The 24,675-nt window shown below is 36.1% G+C and overlaps 1 protein-coding gene across 7 annotated transcripts in view; it reads right to left on the reverse strand.

The window, feature by feature from the left end:
• ITCH (itchy E3 ubiquitin protein ligase) overlaps positions 1–24,675 on the reverse strand; it is a 64,713-nt gene that overhangs the window by 6,102 nt on the left and 33,936 nt on the right. For 5 of the 7 annotated variants that reach the window (XR_014318598.1, XM_082773116.1, XM_082773119.1 and 2 more), the window contains exons 6-19: positions 24,202–24,244; positions 21,043–21,212; positions 19,588–19,822; positions 18,226–18,321; positions 16,456–16,630; positions 15,376–15,442; positions 13,341–13,425; positions 11,752–11,880; positions 8,897–8,969; positions 7,870–7,941; positions 5,899–5,987; positions 5,103–5,262; positions 4,252–4,385; positions 1,603–1,743 (exon numbers count right to left, since the gene is read on the reverse strand). Coding sequence is in view for 5 of the 7 variants with exons in the window: in XM_082773116.1 (XP_082629242.1) it covers positions 1,603–1,743; positions 4,252–4,385; positions 5,103–5,262; positions 5,899–5,987; positions 7,870–7,941; positions 8,897–8,969; positions 11,752–11,880; positions 13,341–13,425; positions 15,376–15,442; positions 16,456–16,630; positions 18,226–18,321; positions 19,588–19,822; positions 21,043–21,212; positions 24,202–24,244 (1,669 nt within the window). In the remaining 2 variants the exon portion in view is untranslated. Of the gene's footprint in view, positions 1–272; positions 401–1,602; positions 1,744–4,251; positions 4,386–5,102; positions 5,263–5,898; positions 5,988–7,869; positions 7,942–8,896; positions 8,970–11,751; positions 11,881–13,340; positions 13,426–15,375; positions 15,443–16,455; positions 16,631–18,225; positions 18,322–19,587; positions 19,823–21,042; positions 21,213–24,201; positions 24,245–24,675 lie in introns of all 7 variants that reach the window. The other 2 variants (XR_014318599.1, XM_082773118.1) reach the window with 2 other exon arrangements.

Consider the following 24,675-nt stretch of genomic DNA (forward strand, 5'->3'; position numbering starts at 1 on the left):
TGTTGTTGTTGTTTGGTTGTTTGTTTTTTAATTAAAACCCTACAATTCCAAACACTCTGCTATAGAAAGTGCTTTAGGCTCAAAGAGGAGGCAGTATCTATTCACTGATTATATTAATGGGAGCACAGCAGTCCCTAAGTATTTGGAGAAAGAAAAAAAATGCAGAGCTGTGTACATCTAATATTCTCCCCAGAAATCTCAGTCATTATCAATGAAAAGGTAAAAACTAGGTTACGTTGTACTGGTGAAGATAAGTAGGACTGCTAGCTTACCAAGAAACGACTATGTCCATTTGGAAAGTTCCATATTTGTTTCTGTTAATCATGAAACTTTGCTCTGTGGCAGAAACTCCACTCTCCATTAATAAAAGGGTGAAAAGCAGGCAGGAGACCCGAAGAACCTGAACCCAGGGAGAAGCAGATATTATGCTGAATTCAAGCCTAACCTGTCAGGAGAACTGGAACCTAAAGGGGAGATGAAAACTTTGGGGGGACTTAAAGCAGGACCCAGAGTAAGACAGAAGAATATGACTTAAGCTGGAATCTGAGATCTCCCTGGGTTCCTGGAAATTAGGAGAGAATGGTTTTCTGCAGATACTCCCTATTTTGTACCCCAATATTAGCATTTTGGGAAACTGCAAAATGCCATTATGTTTCTTCTGCAAATATTATCATTTCTGTGAAATGCTTTCAGATTAGTCATGTGACAAAAACAAATTCTACTGCTTTATTCCTTCCCCCACCCCCAAAAAAGTGTTCGTAAAACATATTAAAAGAAATAGGAAAATTCTATGATTCAATTTATTTTCTACCTGTGATGTGAGATGGTATTGTTTTGTGTTGTTGTTGTTTTTGAAGCCTCAAAGCAGAGCTTATGTACTGCTACACAATGAGGATATTTTGAGACAAGAAAGGGATATTTTGAGACAAATCAACTCATTGTTCTTTTTTTTAAAAAAAAAAAAACAAAACTCTTTTAGGTTCCTTCCCTCTCAATCTATTGCTTATTGCTTTAAAACGTTCTGGTACTGCAGTCCTAATCCTTCATCGATGCAATGACATGTACTGTCATAATTCATAACAATCTGGTTAGGAATGCTAAGACCTAATTATACTGTAAGGCCAGTTCAGATGAAACTAGTAGCAATCCTATGTATCTTTAAAAACTAAGGTTCATCACAAAAGATTCCAAAAATTTTCTTCTGTTTAAAACAAGCAAAAAAATGACTGGGAAGAATTATCAGCAGAGAATTATTATGAAGCCACACAAATCAAATAATAAATGCATGCAGTAATCTGGTAAAATACCCGAAGTTCACATTTCTTGTCATGATGTTCTGATAAATTTAATCATCTCTAGGAGGTAAAAAAGTAAAGCTTCTACTAAGTGTAACCTTTTTGGAAAGTGGATTTTAAAAAATTATTTCTATCAGTAGTTTTCTTTCAAATATGAAATCCAAACAATTGCCACTTGTTGCCAACATCAGCAATTATTCATAGATAGAATTTCAATAGTGCTTCTGATTACATAGTTTGATGGTATTGCTAGAACTGAAGAAAGAAAATGACATAAGACTATTTTAAAATTTTCATTTATTCTTACCTAATATATTCTTCTTTATTTTCTTCTGTCACTAGAATGTTACTACCATTTGGCTTCAAATCATGGCTTTTGATTTCACCTAGGATTTCTTTATCAACTGAGAAAAACATTTCCAAGCCACATTCTTCAATATCATTCTCTCTGTATGAAAGAAAATGTAATTTTAAATAACTGGGTAAGAACTATGTACTCAGGAGAGGGGATGGGTATGGAGAACCTTAAGCATTTTTTTTTTAATTGTTTGGAGTTCAAGAATCAAGCTAAGGAAATGTTACTTACACAATAATTGTGATTTTGCAAGACTTACTGACTTCATTTCACTGATGTGCATACATGAGTAACCAACTCAATAAACCCCTCAAATTACAAAGTTAAATTTAATAAAAGCGTAGGTAGCCACCACAAAGAAGCCATCTGAAACCCTCACTTACAGAGTGAGATGTAATGGTTGTTCTTGTCACTAAGTTTTGAGTGTTCTAGTTCTTTACTTCAGATATAAGTTTCTCCTGTCTTTGACAAAATTGCCTTGTTAGGGACTGCTGGTACCCAAAACTTATCCTAGTTGGAAAGCTCACAAGAGCAATCAACTGAACGGTATCTGGCACACTTTGAAGTAAAGATGAAGGAGAAAAAAATAGTCTGCAGTGTCTGCAAGTGCCATTATACTGCCATAGAGAAGCCTAATATTAATATTCAGAAGCTTCTGTGCTCTCTTATGGACCACTGTAAGTGTAACACACGCACCTAAAGAACCGTGTGAAGAACAAATATAACACGCCTCTGCAGTATTGAAAGACCTTTCAAATATCAGGTCTAAAAAAACACATTCCTTTGTGATGTACAAAGGATAGTGCTGAGTAAGTGCCCAGCTTACGTGTTGTCAAATGCAAAGATGTGTCTGTGTCTGCAGATAATGGCTTAAAAACAATACCCTTCTACTCTAGACTTTCCACACAAAATTAATGGGCTGATACTGTTCACAAGGTAAATGTTACACGTGACTGAATTGTAATGAGTTGCACAAGATCATTCACCAGTAATAGCTTCGCCCATGATTAAAGACCAATTAACGCAAATTTCTTTCCACTAACCCGCTCTTTTCACTATCACATTTACTTGTTTTCTAAAAGTCAGTAAATCACAGGATGACAAAAAACACTCTTCTTCTAAAGAAAATAAAAAACACGCACCTTCTGACTACAAAACGGATTACAAGATTCGTGTAATATAAGTACAGGTATCCAGCCCTACAACTTTCAAGTCTCAAATTCACAGTATCTTTACTCAGATGTCCACTACTGACATTTCCTACTAGAATGTTTGTTACACCTTTAGTAGCAAATCATTCAGTACAGAACATACTACTCATCAAAGACTCATCAAAATGCTTATCTTACGTTGTAAACATCTGAAACGTCTCATCACTTCCTCATTATCCAAGATAATGCTTCCAAGATTCACCACTACAGGAAATGACATTCTTGTCTTTTATATTTATTTCAGCTTTTAAAAACAAACTATCCCCATCTTTATGAAGTCCTCAAGGCTTTTCTAATCTACTTTGTGTATGATTCTTGACTAATGTATGCTGTATCTCTCTAGACACGTAACAAAGACTAAATTTTCTGCTAAATTTCCTTATAGCAGAAACCAAAAAAAAAGTTTAAATTGACTATCCATCTCTTCTAAGCACCCCCCACACACACTTTTTTTTTTTTAAAAAATACTCTCGGGAAAAGAAAATAACCAGTTACTGAAACAAATGGTGCACAACCACCATAGATTACAATGTCTTGAAATCTTGCTATTATAAAAGAAGTACCAAATTACCTTGAATGGAAAGGTTTTGTTTTTGTTTTTGTTTTGTTTTGTTTTTAATTATAACTTAAAATAGTTTTAATGCATTTCTAAAATAATGAAATTTCTGGTCTATAAACTCCAGAACCTATTTACTTTCTGCTCTCTAGAGAGGAATCTGTAAAGGAGTGGAGAAGGAGGACTCAACAGGATTATGAATGTAGAGCTTACAGATGACTGACAATGCATACATGGAAGGCCCTATGTAGAAATGGTCTTAAATCATCCAGGTTGGAGCAAAAAAAACAATAGCAGCTATGAAAATGTATGAGAATTAACTTTAAATCTTTTACTTTAACTCCTTAGATAAATTTCAGGTATGACTGACAGAAGAGTTATGTGACAGTATATAAGTTACATTTGCTAACTCCAAATTATTGTAGCACTATACTGTGTTTTCTAATTAAACCAGATATTGAAAGGATTTATTGCTATTTTTTTTAATTGGTTATTTAAAAAGTTTCAGTGGAATTTACTTGAGTCATTTTATTTGTAACTTTGTGCATGAGTACCACATTTGTATAATGTCTAGCAAGATTTATTCAAAAAATAGTAAAAATGGAATGCACGATACTGCGCAGAATATTCAGTGACCTAAAAATGCAATTAATTTTTGCATTATCAAATCATTTGTGTATCTAATATTCCATTAAAATTCCAATACTACTTTGTAATTGACATACTCTACTGGTCAGTTTGTTAGTAGTAGTAGTTTTACACTTACTTTCTGGCATAAGTGAAAAACAAAAACATTTTATTGCTATTTCAAGAACAAAATCAAGACGAACTCACTTTACCCAGATGAGAGAGTTGTAAAACTCTGGGTCAACAGATTCTAAATCCTTGAGTCCTACTGGCTTGTTTAGGATACGCTTATAGAACGGCAGAGAGAAACCAGTGTCAATGAATTTCCCATGGAATAAAGCCTGAAGAACATGAAAATAGACAAAAAATAATGCAAAGGATGATTGATTACTCAATATGACAACATTTGTACAGCGTACCAATGGAGCTTGATGCCCAAAGAATTAAAGTAAGATATATCATAACTGTAAATATGCTTTATCTATTTATACATAATAAAAACTATGTATGCTGATGAAAATTTCAGCTCAAAGATGAAGTGTTTAGTAATCCATTTGATGGTACGAAGGGCTACGCAGATGGTGAGGGGTCTGGAGGGGAATATGTATGAAAAGCAGCTGAAGTCAGCAGTTTGTTGAGCCTGGAGAAGAGGAGACTGATGGGAAGCCTCAGCACAGTCCACAGCTTCCTCACAAGGGGAGCAGAGGGGCAGGCGCTAATCTCTGCTCTCTGGTAATTAGTGACAGGAACCAATAGAACCGAATGGAGCTACAACAGGGGAGGTTCAGGTTGGGTATCAGGAAAAGGTTCTTCACCAAGAGGGTGGTTGGGCAGTGGAACAGGCTCCCCAGGGCACTGAACCTGCCAGAGTTCAAGAACCATTTAGACAACGCTCTCTGACACATGGTCTGATATATGGGTGGTCTTTGGGGACCCAGGAGTTGGACTCAATGATCTTTGTGGGTCCCCTCCAACTCTTGATATTCTATGATTCTATAGTACTGTATTTATTTACATGAAAAATTACAGGAGGTAACTTTTTTCTATTTTTAACTTACCATGGCAATGAATCTTCCAATAAAACGGAAGTATTTCAGATGATCTGGGTTAATATAGGAGGCTGGGTTTATTTGTAAGCAGTAGTTATCTTTCCCTGCATATTCAAACAGGCAATACATTGGGTTCAGAACTTCATGTGACAATAGAAAGAACCATTCCCTGAAATTACACAAGCAACAACAACAAAAAACACATTTCAAAACATTAAAAATGACTTCAGCTAACGGATATGCTGAAAATCCACTTAGGAACTTGTTGGCACATAGCTAGTCAACCTGACTTTTCTAGAAAGTATGGTTACATCAAACTGAAACTAATGTAAGTTAGGATTTAGTCTGCAAGGTTAAAATGTTATACAGCTGTCAGTGATTTGGAAAAAGATCCCTTATCTTACGGAGGTAATTAAAACACTACCATTGATTTAAACATTAGACTTTTAGGGAACACTAATAAATATATATGCCTTTCCTAGTTACATTCATGTACGGACTTCTGACATGAAATTACATTTTTGTTCATTTTCAGGAAACCTCTACTTTGGTGGTAATGGTCATGCTGAAGTCAATAAACTGTGCATGTGTTTTCACTAATCACTAAGACAGATTAAAGTAATTCCTAAAGTGTACTGAAAATACTTCTATACAGTTCTAAAACATGCACTGATGTTCTAAGGAAAAACGAGGAATACGCTTCACTAGTATTCTGAAATCATTGCAGTTCAATTATCTACCTTGGGAAAATTTTCACAACAAAAAACAGGAAAAAGAAATCATTTGCCATTTTACTATAGTTTACCTTGCAACTCCTCCATAATCTAAGCCTTCTTCACCAGGGAAAATAACCCATAAACGTCTCCGTAGATCCTGAGAACTGAAGCTCATTATCTAAGTGAAAGAAAAACAGACAATTTATTTCAAGAAAATCATATAAAACTATTTCCTGTATCAAGCCATATAGCATTTTCAATCAGAACATAAAACGTGCTATAAGTACACGAAGTACCCGCTTACATAACTTTCATGGAATTTGAGGGGTTAATGGCAACCTATTTCCACAGATTAACAAGTAAAAGATGTAAAAGAAAAATAAATAATAATTTTAAAATTTAAGACCTATAATTACGCCAGCAGCCTATATAAAAGTTTATGACAAAAATCAAGCCAATAAATAACAGGGGCTCAAAGTACGTAAATTCAGGATTTCTAAAATACTGTAGTGAATGATATCTGAAAGGTACCCAAGTTACAGGCAATGAAGAGACATGTCTAAGATCTCAAATAAATAAATAAATAAATAAATATTATATATAAAATATTTTCATTTTACAGCTTCATCTCCTAAAGGGGATAATAAAAATCTAGCTTTTTTAGAAGCTAAAGAATTTTAGTAATGCTGTTTTGTTCAAATGTCAGACATTTACTTAGAGAAATTTCACAGAACATATATGTGTGAGATCATTAAGTTTTTGTCTGTAATAACAGGCACAGAATTTGGATCAAAAATTTTAAAATCTGTGCTAGATGTCTGAAGTTATCATCACAATAGATTTTGTATCTCCAACATAGATATCTACAAATGACCCAAGAATCAGTATAAAAAAAAAAAAGTCAGATATGTGCAATTGAGTTATAGTCTACATTATTGACAAAGCGCCGTATTTTCCTAAATACACCTCGGTTTGTTGACATTTACGTGATTACATAATCTCTCTCAACTATTTCTACTATAATATAATATTGTTACCTTTGTCATTACTATGAAAGGACAAAGTACAATTTTAGAAATAATGGTGGAACCAATTTTCAGTTCCAGGACTTATTTCATCTACTTCTAACCCACTCTATTTGAAGACAAGAGTGTTCCAAAAGAAAAGAGTAGCCAGCTGCACTAGCATTTGCTGCTTCTGCTAAGACAGTTTACAGTAACTTGAATAAGTAAGCATTAAACCTTATTTAAGAATATATATTCTTGTCTCAAAACATCTTATTCAACATGTTCTAACTTCTTGGCTTGACAAACTGATAACTCCTACAAGAAATGAAACCAGAAGATACACAGGAACATAAAGATCAGCAAGGAACAGAGGAAGGTAGAAGTTCCTATCTTCTTGAATAAGGTTTGCATCTTAATTTCTTTCAAATCAGAAAAGCACAGAAGTGGCCAATACAAATTTCATATTGTTCCCTGTAGCTCTCACCATCTATTTAACTGGCAAGGGGAGTAATTTATTGCCACAGTGAACATTAAAAAAAAAAAAGGTAGAATATGAAAACACTTAAAAATAGTGTATAGAAATAAATTTCAAGCACGATTTAGGTCTCTTAGCATTCTTAAGAATTTTGCTGCTAATAATCTAAGTATAATTATTAGTTTTTGTTTTCTTTTAACCATTTAATTACTTATTTAAAGACCTGTAACATCTACAGTAAGAGTAAGTGCAACTTAATATATTTTGGTACATAACCATGCTTATATAACAAAACTGGCAGGGGAGGACATGCGAACAAACCTAGCAAAACACGCTAACTTCCTGTAAATGGGGAATTGCTCTGCCACTGCTCTCCCCACAATTAATCAGCCAGTAGAGACAGAACTTAACATTTTAGCATGATCTTTTTATATATAAGCATGACTGTATCCTAACTATGTGTTTTTGTTAGTCTCTAGTAAAATAACCTTATTAAAATGTCACAGGATCAAGAAAGACAAGTGACAAATTTATTTGATCCAACTTTTCATGTCTACTAATATGTTTTAATACAGTACCTGTTGAAATGAGTCTTCAAATAATGTTTTTCTGCTCACTGTAATCTTTATGTGTTGTGGCATTGCCAGTTGCTGAAATGAAATTTTTCAGAGGTAAGATCTACAAATACTTAATATTTCTCGTATTGTTTTAACTGTTATTTGTTGAATATGTTGTTTTAAGAGGTACAGGTAAATTTCAATAATGCACATAAAACAGTCAGTAATCGAGATACTTGAATTTTAATTTACTCCAAGAAAAAATCTATTCTGATACTGAGATCTGCAGCAAAGGTATACAGACCTCCATATCCTGATTTGAACAGGTTCAAATACTGTATTCTTACAAAACACTAGAAAAAAATAAGATAAGTAACATTCTAAATCAGTAAGGCCTTTTACTCCAACATTCAATAATAATAAAAAAAGAAAATTTAGGTTATTCTGTAAAAGTGAAAAATCAGGCTCTTCTCTGCTATTTTTCAAAGTATAATTCATTGACACTTGAACACTGGAACATTTAAACCTAGTACATTTTCCTAGATACCAAGTTACATATTCTTTTGATATCCATAGAGTTTAAAAGACCAAGAGTGACAATGCAATATGCTATTATGTTAGGACGTACTGAAGTACAACCCAATATAGTTTTCAGTGTTTAGACACATATGGTCTGTGTCAAATGCCCTGCAGTTTCTTCCAGAAGTATTTATTTGTATAGAAACTAGATCTTATATATTAATTATATTTAAAACTACTACATTTTCATATATTCACTTATTAAGAGCAGAAAAAGAACAACATTCTGAAACCTAGTACTTTCTTAAATAAACTGTAAAGAAATTCGGGTTTTCTTTCACTCTAAGAAGTTTTAAAGTTACCCTACAACTTGCATCAGCTTATACAAACCCAGTATTTGCTCGCTCCTGGTTATACTCACTTTAAGTGGGTTGATTAATTTTACTTGCAGGGCACTGAATAGTTAATTTACAGAAAGTAAACAGAAAATGATAATGCAAACAAATGTTCTCAAGAAATAAATTTGTACCTGACACCAGAATCGGAAATAATGGACCTTTGCCTTGAAATCGCGTACATAAGCTATCTGGGGCCCATTGTCTCTGGAACCAAAGGGAGAAAAATTAATTTCCAAAGCGTTTTTGTAATTTAAAAAACAGTATGAAAAATTATTTGTTGTGTAGTTACATGGTTTAGTAGGCTATCCAGCTGGAAGATTCTTATGCACTTAGTCTGCTTTTGGGGTATAACTGTTTTTGTTTTTTAACTAAAAAAATCTGTTTTGTTAATTGTGGAGTGCATATCCAGTACTTTTCCCAACAGTATCTACTTCACTGTAATTTAATTAATTATCAGGAAGAGGAGGTAGATGAAACCTTCTTCAGACAGCTCAAAGTAGCCTCTCAGGCATCAGCCCAGGTTCTCATAGGGGACTTCAACCACACTGATTATCTGCCGGGAAGACCACTCAGATGACACAAACAGTCCAGGCAGGAGGTTCTTGCAGTGCACTGATAACACTTTTTTGACACAGGTGGTGGAGAAGCCAACAAGGAGAGGTGTGCTGCTGAACCTTGTATTAATGAATGAGGAAGGACTAGTTGGAGATGTGAGGGTAGGGGGCAGCCTTGGCTGCAGTGACCATGATAATGGTGGAGTTCAGGATCTTGCAAAGAGGAAGCAGGGCAAAATGTAGGATTGCAGCCCTGGACTTCAGGAGAGAAAACTTTGGCCTCTTCAGTCAGTCCACTGCTGAATGGGGTGGGTGCCCTTGTGGCAAATGATATGGAGAAGGCAGAGTTGCTGAATGCCTTTTTTGCTTCAGTCTTTACTGTTAAGACCAGCCCTTAGGAATCTCAGACCCTGGAGACAAGAGAGAAAAAGTCCAGAGAAAGGAGGACTTTCCCTTGATCGAAAAGGATCAGGTCAGAGATCATCTAAGCGAACTTGACACCCACAAATCCATGGGCCCCAATGGAAACGTACCCATGGATGCTGAAGTAGCTGGCTGATGTTATTGCTAGACCACTCTCAATCATCTTTGAAAGCTCATGGAGAACAGGAGAGGTGCCTGAGGGAACTGGAAGAAAGTCAATGTCATGCCAGTCTTCAAAAAGGGCAAGAAGGAGGACCCAGGAAACTACAAGCCAGTCAGCCTCACCTCCATCCCTGGACAGGTGATAGAACAGCTCATTCTGGAGGTCATCTCCAAGCATGTGGAGGATAAGAAGGTGATCAGGAGTAGTAAGCATGGGTACACCAAGGGGAAATCATGTTTAACCAATCTCACATCCTTCTATGGTCAGATGACTAGCTGGGTAGATGAGGGGAGAGCGGTGGATGTAGTCTGCCTTGACTTCAGCATGGCTTTTGACACTGTCTCCCATAACTTCCTCATAGACAAGCTCAGGAAGTGCAGCCTAGATGAGTGAACAGTGAGGTGGATTGGTAATTGGCTGGAGGCAGAGCTCAGAGGGTTGTGGTCAGCAGTGCAGTCTCGTTGGAGGCCTGTAAACTAGTGGTGTCCCGCTGGGGTCAGTACTGGGTCCAGTGTTGTTCAACATATTCATCAACAACCTGGACAATGGAACAGACTGCACCCTCAGCAGGTTTGCTGATGACACAAAGCTGGGAGGAGTGGCTGATACCCCAGGCGGCTGTGCTGCCATGCAGAGGGACCTCGACAGGCTAGAGGGTTGGGCCGAGAGGAACATCATGAAGTTCAACAAGGGCAAACGCAGGGTCCTGCACCTAGGGAGGAATAACCCCCAAGCACCAGTACAGGCTGGGAGCTGACCCAATGGAGAGCAGCTCTGCATAGAGGGACCTGGGAGTCCTGGTGGACAGCAGACTGACCATGAGCCAGCAATGTGCCCTTGTGGCCTGCTTGGCCCCAATGGTCTCCTGGGATGCATTCAGAAGTGTGTTGGCAGCAGGTCAAGGGAGGTGATCCCACCCCTCTGCTCAGCCCTGGTGAGACCACACCTGAAGCACTGTGTTCAGATCTGGGCTCCCCAGTACAAGAGGGACATGGAGCTCCTGGAGCGAGTTCAGAGGAGGGCTACAGAGATGATGAGAGGACTGGAGCACCTGTCGTATGAGGACAGGCTGAGAGAGCTGGGCCTGTTTAGCCTGGAAAAGAGAAGACTGAGGGGAGACCTTGTTAATGGGTACAAATATCTGGGGGGAGGGTTTTGAGAGGATGGAGACTCTCCTTTCAGTGGTGACCAGCGACAGGATGAGAGGCAGCGGGCACAAACTGAAGGACAGGAGGTTCTGGCTCAATATGAGGGGGCAATTCTTGACTGGGAGGGTGACAGAGCACTGGGACAGGTTGCCCAGAGAGGTTGTGGATAATCTCCTTTTCTGGAGATATTCAAACACTGCCTGGATGCCATCCTGTGTAACGTGCTCTAGGTGATCTTGCCTGGCAGGGGGGTTGGACCAGATGATCTTCAGAGGTCCCTTCCAAACTCAGCCATTCTGTGATTTGGTGTAAAAAAGATACTAACAATAAGGTAGGATGACATTCAGGTAATTTAAACTTGCAGCTAAGTTCTGCTTTTAACTCCATTCTGGTTCCTAAAAATCAAAGAAAGAAAGAGTATACTTGTAAAAATTAAGACCAGTAAGTGGAAGGAAGGGATCTGGTCATCAGAAGTGTTGATGGTCCCTCTATCTTATCTACTACTTGGTGAGTCAGATTCTTAAGTATTCAGTCATCTTCAGGGACACTTATCCATGGATAAAAATAAATAAATTCAGAGACTTTAATACACATAAAACTTTCTGCACACAAAACAGGAAAAAGAAAAAAAAAAAAGCAACTTATGAATGTTCAACTTCACTTTTAGGAGCTTAGAAATGGTTTAATAAAACACTTACAGAGCAGACTTGCCCGTGCGGGGATCTATGTATGTAGTGGTTCTTCTGTTGTGATCCACAAAATATGGAATACCTTCCACAGTAAATCGCATTTCCCAGCCTTCAGGTAAGGGTTTCTCATTTAATTGACTATAGATACAAGCAAATACATAGTAAATTATGCACTTAATACATGAAGTCAATTGATCAGTACTTGAGACAGCAAAAAATTTAGCAGATCTAGAAAACTACAGACAGAGACGCTTTCATTTCAACATTTATTCCGCCTTTTTTTCCTCCAATTTTCACATCACCTCTCATTTTAACCAAAATGAAATGTTTATTTCAACAATAGCACCTTCAGTTGCACTATCAAGAAGAACAGCAAATTGGTAAACATTCTTGTATTTTTCTGTAAGTTTCTATGTTTCATCCACTTAAGCAGCAGCAACTAAAATCTATTTTTTGTTAGATTTTTACTCTCAAGATGACATTGCCCTAATAACTAGCTTTTGGTACCTCACATATAATCACAATAGCTAAAAGCTTAAAGAGTTTCAGAATGACAAAAATATCAAGAAAATAAAAATACTGATCTTAAGCAATTTTTTTTGACAACTTCCAACTCAATTTTCGTATCGATATAAGCGTATCTTGGTATGTTTGGAAAACCTGAGTATTATCACTCCATCCAAGTGCTCTCAAAGTGACTTCCCTCTATGGAAATATACTTCAGGAAAATGTTTTCAAGCTATTAAATCAGAACTTTTGGTTGTTGGGTTGTTATTAAAAATAACAGTGCTTTCCATACAGTTAACTGCTGCAGTGACTTTCAAGTCACTGAAAGCTGTTGAAAGGCTGTCATCTCTGGCTATGGCTATTAACCCTTCCACTCTCCCTCATCTTACTCCATTTCATTACAGATGAATTTGCTTCACCAAGTGCAAATTTTCATCTCAAACACAGCATACCCTTCACCCTCAATTTCCTGCCTACATTTCCTACCTCAGAGTCAAAGTAACTGGATCCCAAACTAAACAGTAATCTATTAATCCAATACTTGTAGAGTACCCAAGTTCTGTTTCTTTTTTATTGTTTGTTTTAAAGTGGTAAAGTAGAGGTGCTGCAACTTTTGGAGTTTGTCTTCTGTCTCTTAGCTATTGCCAGTCTAATAAATAATCAAATTATGCAGGATCAAATTATGCACTAACACATCAGTTGAAACAAACACTCTCCTCCCTCCTGCAACGATACAAGTTTCTATTATTCTATAAAAAGAGCATGAACTGTTCTGGGAATGAACTTACTGCTGTTGACAAAGACTTTCCTGATAACTGTATTATTATCAAGTGTTATTTTGACAGTTTCTGTTTCAGCTGGTACCTTTTACAGGACTGCCTGATAGCACGTATAGGACAGCCTGTGTTTTAGCTGTAAGCACCATCTCCAAAGTCTCAATCTCTTATATATATATACTTATATATATATAGATAGATAGATATAGATATATAGATATATATCTTATATATATAAGATATATATATATCTATCTTATATACTTTGTTATATTTTCATTTCAGATTTACATGAAGCTGCAACTGATTTCTTACCCTTGACTCCTGGGATCTTCCCACTGAGTGATACGTGTGTTGTGATTGACAAAATATACTCTGCCATTGCTGTCAGTTCTCTTTTCTGAAAAGATACAAAATGAAAACAAATTTCAATACCTCTTTACTGTGTTGCTGAGACTACAAATTAAATTAATGTAAGCAATCAGTGCCTGCTACAGTTTCACCTGTCTTCAAGGTTCTCTGTACATCCTTTGACTCAACATCTTTTCACTTTCATTGGCATTACTCATTAAGGAGTAATTAAGGAGTCAACTCACCAACAGGAATCTATTTTAATACTACTGACTGCTAACAATTATGTGAAAGTGCATCATCACCTACCCTCAGTGAAAAGCTGCACTTAGGATGGTTTTGCATTGTTTCTTAGTATCTCAATTCTTACCCTGAAAAGTTCAGATATCTATGTATGCCGCTTATAAAAATGACGAAATCTTAACTATAAGTCAAGATTCTGGGCATTATAGCAGAAATATAAACAGTTGTGAAGGAAATTGTTCATCACAGGAAATTTACCTTCACTAAGTATATTGGCCTACAGTTTGTACTTCTTAAAAAGCTTTTTCCGGTGTTTTTTGGAAGTTAAAATGCATATGGATTAAAATACAGATGAAATTGAAATTTCCATCTAAAGATCCTTTACTCTGCTTTTTTTTTTTTCCCCCCTATTATAGGGAACAAATAATTGGAAGAAAGCAAAAACATAAACAGTTTTCCCCGTAGGAAATCCCAGCTAGCTTCAATTTCTGCTATGTGCTTTACAAACAATATAGACAATAAACATAAGATATGTTACAGAGGTATACAAAAATATCAAGAAAGTACTAAAAGGTATGTGAACAGTAGTAAAATCTTTCATATTTGTATTATCAGCAGGGAATATATATATATATATATATATATATATATATATATATATATATGTAACAACATGGTTTCCAAAAAATATATTTTCAATCAAATAAACCTATGCCTACAACTGAAAAATGTTTGATGATAAATGCCAGGATTTGGTCTTCTAGATCAATCTGCAGTCCTTCATGCAATTTTTATTTAGAGTGTTCTAACAAGCACACAAAATGTAGAATACAAACTACAAAAACAGGCTATATTCTGACTATCAGAAGTAAAAAGCTCCAGTTAAGAAGGAAAGTCTGGAAGCAGACACTTGTCTATAGGAGTTATACTAGAGAAGAATTCAACATGACGTTGAAATTCAGTTTTGTTGCTTCCTGGGCAAAGTCAGCCTCAAAAACATTACTTGAAATGCTACATACGTAGTACAACAAAGCACAAGTGTGGGCACAATGATCTTATAGCATGACATCAAATCAATACCAGAACTAAAAATCCTGACGGTTATATTTGAAAAGCAAAATACAAACCCAGCTCTAGTTCTGACGTGTATAGTCACTCACTTTAAGACTAAACAACTCTGAGAACACTGCCTATGTACCATGAACCCTGAATTCTTACAGCAGCTTCGTAGTCACAGCAGAAATAAAGTTCTACACTTACATTTTTGTACATAGACGCACACACAAAAATCTATTTATTGTAAAAGGTTATCCCTGCGAATTACAAAACCAAACAAATTCACTCCAGAGAGAGGGAACAAGTTAAGGAATGATTAGTTGTTGTCATAAAAGCTTTTCAGTGCTACAGAGTTCTCCATGAATTGGCTACACACCCAGAAGAAGGTTAAGGGGTAAATCCTGCCTAATGAAAGCGGTGAAAAACGGGATGATAGTGTGAAAAAAGCTATTATGACATGACAATTACTGGAAACTACAAACTATTCTGTTTTGTTCCCAATCTACTTTGGAACTACACATTCTTGTCAGGATTTGACACTTTAACAGCATATTTGATTAGATTTAATTTATTTTTAAAATAATCTAGATTTTCTCTTACATAAAATTAGCCTAGAACAGCTGACAAGATAATTTGGCAGAAATATGCTCTAATGTCTAATTACACTGCATTACAAAACACTGTTTCAAGTCAGTCTTACCCCATCCAGGTGGCAGAGGGCCAAGAGGATCAAACTCTTTGCTTTGCATGGAAGAAAAGTCCTGGTTCTGCAAGTCACACAAACAAATGGTTCATTAGTGACTAGCCTCCATCCATTTGCCTTCCCAATGCTCTAACATAGCCATCATAAGTTATTAAAGTAAATGCATTTTTGTTAATTTTACATATATATATTTTTACATATATCAGAGGCCAACATTTTTTTTTTTTTATTCCAGAGATGGCATATGTTGTATTACAAATTCGTCTTTTATTTAAGCTCTCTTTCTTCCTTGTACTAAGGATTCACAGCTCTTCTGTTTGCTAATTTTATAGCCCTTGGCATACTTAATTAACTGCAGTGCCAAGAAAATAATTATTCTTTGTGAAGTGTCCCTGCCTGCACAGAAGGGAAATTAGTACCACAGTACCCAAAACAATTGGGAAGTAAATCACTTCAGTCCTGCATTTAGTACTGTTCTCCCTACCACCATTTATGAAGTGTTTTTTCTGCATATATACAGCAAATCTAGCACCTATGCTGTTTTTAACAAACTAGTAGCATTATAAGGAGTTATCTGAAGTCTATTATTCAGAGGTAAACAATACATTTGAAATTTTGGAAGAGTTATTTTCTTCTACCTTCATAGCATGTATTTTACCCAGAGCTGAAACATGTCCTATGAGCCTGCCTTCCTTTTAGGTCATTGCAAGGCACAATTTAAATAAAACAGCTTATTACTATGCTGCAGTTTGCTTTGAACTACTGGCTTTTGTTAATATTATACATACATTTTACCAAAGAACACCGTATATATTCAGCTGACGAACAAAATGTATCACACTGCCTGCAGTCATTGCAAGGACATGAATTAAGGTTACTGAACCAAGGCTCATGCCATGCTAACAAATGTAAAGATACTATATATCACAAAGAATAAACCATAACAAAAACTTGTGTCTTTGCTGGGAAAAGTCACCTACAAGCATTCTCAAAACACAAGTACATATATAGTTCCAATATGTAGAAAAGATAAGAGAAGTATCTTTTATCAGCATTAGTAAGCATTGTACTCCTTACCCCATATATAAATCTCTGATTAAATTGCTGCATGGCTCCTTGAAGCTGACTGCGTTGAAGCTGCCACTGCTCATAATTTCGGACAGACTCTAATGTTGGTCTCTGCCATGTTGTGGTTCTGGTGAAGTGGTCAACATAGTAAATTCTACCCATGTTGTCAACTCGTCGCTCCCAGCTTTAAAAAGAATGAAAAAAAAATAAATTAGAAGCATCAGTTCTCAATAGCTGACAACTTTAAGGGCTCAGAAGTCAAACTCATTCTATTTACTGTACTTTCATTTTTAACACTGAAAGGTTTAAACCTATTTTTTTAAATGCTACACGAACCACTATCAATGGTATACTGTTATTATGGCATTTATCCCACTCAATTCACAAGTCTACATGTTTGTCCTAAAAAGATAACAAAAGCTCAGACAGTTTGGCTGTACAATGCAAGATTTCCTCATTCTCTTTCTGACAAGATCAGTCGGTTTGGGCAGAAAATGAAGTTTTGGTGGTGGTGTGTGTGTGTTTTTATTTATTTTCAGTTCATATAAAGTCAATACTATTTACAAAATTAGTAAATCATCTTAGAATTTAAAACAAGTTGAGTACAACAGGTAGGCTCCTTTTTATGAGACAGTCTGCCAGCTTGCTTCTTCTTTCAAATCAAGTTCTCTTTAGGGTCCCACGTGTTTTTACTTTGTAATTCTGCATAACATTTGAGCCACCTGAGTATGAATGAAGTGCAATAAAACAATTGATTTTCCTTTCACTTCAGGAGAAAATAAAAACAAAGAACAAATAAGAATACAACTTCCATGTAAAGACTAACATTACTGGCTGTTCTAAGAGCTGGAAAAGCCTAATAACCAAAGATAATTTATAAGAGCACAGTAAATTAGCAGCTGGGAACCCTGAGGCAGGATCAAAAGAGTGTAAACAGTAACCTCAGGATAAAGAAGTAACCAAGGGCATTTTTGCTCAAGCTAATAGTTACCTTAATCCCAAAATACCTTTCTGTGGTTTTGGTTCTCTTCTACTGTCAGGGGTGTTTGCTGTCTTTAGCTTTAACCCATTTTTCAGTATACACACACACACTTATGCTTTGACAGGAAATTCCAATTCTGTTATCTTTAACATTCAACTCTTTTCCACACTGTATATTATGCATTACTGCAGAATCACAGAATTGAAGGGATTGGAAGGGACCTCAAAAGATCATAGGGTCCAACCCCCTGCCAAAGCAGGTTCCTCAGAGCAGGCTGCCCAGGTAGGCGTCCAGACAGGCCTTGAAGCCTCCAGAGAAGAAGACTCCACAACCTCCCTGGGCAGCCTGTTCCAGTGCTCCGTCACCCTCACCATGAAGAAGTTCTTTCACATGTTGGTGCAGAACTTGTTGTGCTCTGTCTTGTGGCCATTACCCCTTGTCCTGTCCCCGCAAACCACTTAAAAGAGATTGGCCAAATCCCTCTGTCTCCCACATCTCAGGTATTTAAACACATTGATGAGATCCCCTCTCAATCATTCTTTTCTCCAGGCTGAACAGACCCAGGTCTCTCAGCCTTTCCTCATAGGGAAGATGCTCCAGGCCCCGTATCATCTTTGTGGCCCTCTGCTGGACTCCTTCCAGGAGATCCCTGAACTATTTGGAGATAACCTGGAGCAATTGTTTGAGCTCAATGCTATTTACAAACCTGCTCTTTAGCTTCAGTAAAGTGTCAGTCAATTTCTGATACAACCAATCCAAACATATCCTAGGCAAGGAGATGATTTTGCATGGCTCACCTTGGAGGAAGAGGCTCTGGCCGATCCCACGTAGTTCGTTTTTCAACATGATCTACATAGTATATTCGACCATGTTGGTCTACTCTTTGCTCCCAACTGAAAATAAAACAATACTTTTATTTTTCTTAAGATGAATGTACTCCAACCATTCATCTGTAGTATAAAGCATACAGTATAAAGAGGAGAAATGTTTGTTTTCATAAAATGCTTATTTCTATGTAAAACACCTGACCATTTTGGTACATGGTATGCACCAAAACGCTGTACAATATACAGTGGTACAATGTCCATATTAGCAGTAATTCTATGTTAACTAGAACAAAAAAATAAAAAATGAAAAATATTTTTAAAACTTTCCACATGACCACCTCCAGTTTCTGGAAAACTGAAGCTAAAATGCATATATATGCATGCAGTCTTCTCAAGCAATGAAGTAATGCTTTGTATTCAGTATTAAATATGTGTTCAGTTATGTGTTGAACAGTATCATTTGAGGAGCATAATCCTATTAGAATAAATTTCATTCAATTTAAATCCCCAAATTATGCAAATTTCGCACAGATCACGTATATGTGGAATTCATCATAAGAGCACTGATTTCTGAATATGCAGCATTTGGGATACTTACTCTTGTATTTGTATCAAATATAACATGGGAAGGAAGCATACTAATTTGTCATTTCTAACAAAAAGTGGTTAAGCAAAAACTGATATTTTCAAGAGTGCTTTTATGTTTCACAGTTGTCCTGTAAGGTTATTCAGATTTCTCTCACTGCTTATTACCTGACTTAATTTGCAGGCAGTTATGATCACCAATTATACCATTCACATCAGGAAGCTTTTGCTTTCCCTCACTCAAAGAGTCCAGAAACATTTATTTTTTTTAAGAAAAAATTAAGAATCTAAATCAGAGCTTTGAGGCAACAGACCAATCACCTGGCAAATTCCACATGCACGTAAAATACCACATTATGCCTGCACTACTCCGAGGAGCTGCAACCTCCAAAATATGGAAGACAGCAAATTATGTCCTGCAATAATACCTTTTCTTTTACTTATCCATTCCAGTATTTTACTACCTGACTTCATTTCAATTTGAAGACAGCAAGCTGCCTTGTGATTTAAAACTTCCATGTTTCACTGACTCGGCAGTATATGAAAAGCATCAGAAATACTTGAAAGTTCAAATTCTTTCTTGAATAAACTATGCTTGAAGATATACTAGATCAAACAGAGAACTTCCACTTCAAGCATTTTGGGGAATTTTTGTTACACAGTAAAAGGTAGATGTTATGTTTCAGTATGCCTACTGCCAGAAAATAAAATGAGAAAAATCAGCACAAAAAGTCTTTAAACTCATACCCAGGTGGAAGAGGACCTTGACTGACTGTAGTAAGTGCCTGAGCTGGAGGATTTCCTGGCTGGACTTGTCTTGATACTGGAGGCGTGGTGAGTGCAGCAGTTGCAGGAGCTGTTGTTGCAGCTGTTGCCCCCTCAGGGCTCTGTTCTGAAGATGTACTTGCAGCCGGACCTGCCAGTGATCCTGCACTGGCCCCATCATTTTCTGTAGATGTGGATGAAGGACCATTTACACTTGCTATAATGTCAAAGATCAAAAGACAGGAAGGGAAAAAAAACACTAATTGGTATTTCTCTACTTATCAGCAACCTATTTCAGAAGTTCTGAATCACAAAAGTAAACACGCAAAAACATGTATTTTGAAGAGTCTGCATATAGCCACATTTCACACTTTACACAAGAACTAAAAACGCATCTTCATCTCAGTTTGTAAAAATGCTTTAATCCAAGAACGGCCAATCAGCTGCACAATTTTGACATTACTGTTAAAATATGTTTACCAAAGCAAGTTGTCTGCATTCTGTAAACACTAAATGATTATAAACAAAAAGCTACTTGTTTGCATTTATTAATTTTGAATTTATTGTTTGCAATAATATTATAAGGGATAATAAGCATTAATATTTTCAAGGAAAGATTGACATGATGTGGAAAAATTAAGGATGTGGGACGGAAAATACATGCATTCTTTAACTGCTTTCAGCTTTTCTTTATTTTCTTTTCTGGATGCCATTTGCTGGGTGATATTAAAAGCTGTAAGTCAGGCCTTATTACTGAACGACACTGGATTTAGCTTTTGAAGTAATTACTATAGTCCATTTTCCAGTCCCAAATAGGTATTTATCAACTGTGATAATGGGATCACTGAAACAGACGGCAGTGTACGGGTGTAGAACAGTTAACCTGAAAACATCTATCAACTAACTTCTCAGGACCACATCTCAGTTTTGTAATTTTTAAATGATCGGACAAAATAAAACACTTTTATCTGTTTCCGTGCAAAAGAGTAATCAATGTTTTAAGTGCTGCTATTTCAAAGAACTTAAGTAGAATTGTAAAAACAAGTCAATAGTCTTTCAAAATCCAGTATTATCTACTGGAGGGAGTTTAATGAGTCCTTATGTAGATTGCTTTCCAAGACTTACTAAATTTAATGGAATGCAATAGTAGCTTTCCTTTGTGTTCTTTTGCCACCATCTCTGTTACATTTAGAAGCATCACTACAATCATCGTATATCACACATGGAGGCAAGAAATTTCTAATAATACAAACAATGACTAAACAGTATATATTGAATGCAAGCTGAAAAAATAATCCTTTAGAACTTCACTGCCGAAGACTTTGCCATGACATAATGGAGTAGTTAAAAACATGCCTCAGCAATCGCTGTGTTCATTCTAAAACTGTGTGGCTTTTTGATAGCTTTGAAATGAATGCCTGCTCCTAGAATACATACCAACTACTGAAGTAGGCCTGCGCGGAGTCGGTGGAGGTGGTCTGGAAGGCCTGGGAGGTCTAGAAGGTTTACAGCTTCCATTTGTGAGTGATGGAGAATCACTGCCATTAACAGTCTTGTTTTCATTGGGAGCAGCATCATCAGAGTTTTCAAGGCCATTTGAGTTGGTCCTTTGCAGGAAAAGACAGAAAGGAGAATTATACTGATAGTCTGTGATTACACCAAGCTTTATAAAAGAACTAAGAATGTAGTAGTTACTACTGGATGAGGTTTTTACACTCAAGGATTATAAAAGTCTATGTATTTTTAGAAACATTTGATATTGACAGTTTGACATTTGATATTGATAGTTTATCTTCTGATGGTACAAAGGTATCAACAGATGAAAAGATAGTGCAACAGATGTATTAACATCTGTTGCTGAAATCTCCTTTTTCCTCATCCAACTCAATACAATTGCCTTTGGGCCTTCTACATTTTGCTGCTCAGCTGTTCCAATGAATGCCATTCATCTCTAAGACAGGAAGCTGATTAAGACCAGAGAACAGCCTGTGTGCATTGGTTCCAAAGGGTGAGCACATGCTCAGAATACAAAGAATGCTTGATAATTTTAGAAGACTTAACTATGTATACACAGATTTCTCCCTTAACTCAGTTCTGGAAATGGCTAGAGAATTTATGACTAAGCATTCACATTCTGAACGTGAAATGCAGCTGCTGTGAATGAATATAAGCTTCTCAACTTTTCAAGCACTTAACTTTAAATACCAGTCCCCATCCATTCTGTACTGTTCACTTATATATTCTGATATATTTATGCCTCTTTGAGCAGAGTTAAACATATCCACGTCTTTACATCTAAAACATTTTATTTTCAGAATTAATATGTTGAGCAAAATAAAAAGATTTATTAAAATTCTAGTGGACTGACAAGTCAAATACATAGGCCATTAGTAACAAAAACGCATCTTATGGTTTCAACCCAATACCTCTAAAATCACATACTTTTAAGTACACACAAATATCAGTAGGTAGGCCCAATTAAATCACAGAGTCATAGAGGATCAAGCAGAACCATATATATCTGACCTCAGTATCAAACACACTTTTGGTCTATAGCAGGTGTGGTACATATGACAATTTATACCATACTATGAAAGTACGTATAAATTGTTAGAGACATGAAATTTGAAAGAACTACCACCTAGCTTTTCCTCAGTCCAGAAAACATACTGCCACTGTTTGAATAATAAAGTCAAGTATAACCTTTTATTTTTCATGTACCTGGAACAGGCAGCAAGCATTGTTATGCATATAGCAATAAGCACTGCTAAACATATTCCAGATCATTTACATGATCCTGAAAATAAACCTTTCATGAACACCAGAAACCCCACTGGTTAGTAGTAAAACTATGCACATGTTACTACTATTAGTATACTATTATACACTCAGACATTTGGAATACTCAAGCATGAAAACATTCTTCTGGGCATAAAAAATAGAAAATAAAACCGTTAGGGAAAGACTCTAGAGTACACAGTTCAGTGAGTTATAATCTATAAAAGAATAGTGGAATTTAACTTAGCTTCTCTAGAGGTCATCCAAGAATGTTGTGCACTGTACAAATACTTAAAATACTTGTAGTACTGAAAACTAATTAAAGTGGCTTGGTGCTCTCATTGCAGGTTAATCCACTGAGTATGGTCACACTTATCCTACCAACTAGCATGGTACATAATCCTGTATCAACCATAAAACACTGCAGTTATTAGACAGCTTTTGGAATCTTCTTAAAAAGCCTAAATATAATTCTGGTACCTCCATGTTGTAAAAGAAAACTGTGTAAAAAAAAAATAGTGGTATTTATAATAATAATAAAAAAAAATCCCACAGATGCATGATTTATTTTGAAACAATTTGATTAATCACTGGGAGATTAAATATATCTCAAAGAAAACTTTTTACTTCAGTACATAAGAGGGACCCTTGTCTTAAAAATGGAGGTGACACTCAGCACACATTAAAAGCAGAAATAGTCTGGACGTTGGAGTAAGACAACTCCTTTTTAGACTAGTTCTAAACTGCAGCTTGCTAGTTTTTCTTGAAAAAATTAAAGTATACTGTTACTATACTCTGAACTAGTTTCTCACAGTGGGGCCAGTCAAGCTCAGACACTCAACCACATGTCCTCAAAACAGAACAGAATTTGCCTGTGATACTGAAAAATTACACTGAGCTTGAGAATTTTCACAAGAGTTATAAATCCAAGAATAATGTATGTGAAAAGATTCACACTTTTTGAACTACAAATGCAAACTGATGTATGAGAGTCAGTATAACATCAGATGTACTTCAGTCCTCTTTAAGGCAGAAATGTACAAAGTAAGCCACTGTGGCAGCTAAAACATCACTGGTCCTGTAGCTGTTAGCTCCCTTAACTCAAGGTGCCACACTCCCAGAAGAGACAACAGAATATGCATGCACCTTACAGCAAAAGCTCAAAGTGCCTAGTGAAGAACAATTAAAGCCAGCACATACCCCTTCAGCAATTTTGGTGTGGCTCAGGGTAAGCAGAGAATGAACTATTACTGGGATTAATCGTAAAAACAGGGTATCTAGATTTGCTAGTGGATACAACCAAAGCAAAGCATTTGTTCTGATGCCAAAGATGTCCATGCAATTTTACAATATTTTAAATGAAACAGATAAACACAGAAAAGATCTTCAAAGAGTAACGGCCAAACTCAAAGCCAGCAATATATTGTTTATAAAGATACATATTAACAACACTAAATAAATCCATAAGGCATTTCTTTTAAGGACTTTATAAGGCTGAAGAATATGTTATGTCTGTAGCACACTTTTTCATGGAACAAAGCTTTTTGAGGAGATGAGGAACACAAAGGGATAAAAGCACAAAAGATCAGTCAGGTATGGAGGCAAACTGAAGCTAGATGTGGTTCATACAGAAAAAAATTAATATTTGAATGTACAATTGTATAGTATTTTTATTTAAGGATATGCTCAGATCTTAACAGATACTGTTGCAGTCCACACTCAGAAATTCTTCAGTCATCATGTAGGTAAAACAGACAATTCCTCATTCAGAAATGCAAACGCTAAGGCAGTACAAAAAATAGGAAAAGAAAATCTTACCATGTATCACTCCTTGCTCTGGAGCTATCATTCTGTATAGGACCTTAAATAACAGAAAGAAAAAGGCAACAGTAGCATAAGCAACACTTTAAATCATTTCCAAGAATACAAAACAAAACAGTCTTTAATGCTCAAATTTTTCTCAAATGTGGAGGTGATGCACTACAAGTGTTATTTATCTACTGTCTTATTTCAAGACTGTATATATTTTTCATCTCTCTCTCTTTATATGATTTTTAATGCACTGCTGCTGTGAAGCATGAAAACAGCAATATTTCCACTTTCTGGAAGTTAAAATACTACTTCATCCCACTATATGAATATTGCTAAATGCAAAGAGGTCCCTGTATCAAGTAGCATTCTCAATTTTTCAAGTGGAGCTTCCTTTTCATATTCTCTACCCTGTTTTGCTGATATGTAGAGCAGTTAGGGAAACAACTTCTTTAAAATCTCTCTGACTGGCTAACAAACAAC

The sequence above is a fragment of the Aythya marila genome, assembly GCF_965140915.1.
Source record: "Aythya marila genome assembly, chromosome: 16".
Classification (NCBI taxonomy): Eukaryota; Metazoa; Chordata; class Aves; order Anseriformes; family Anatidae; genus Aythya; species Aythya marila.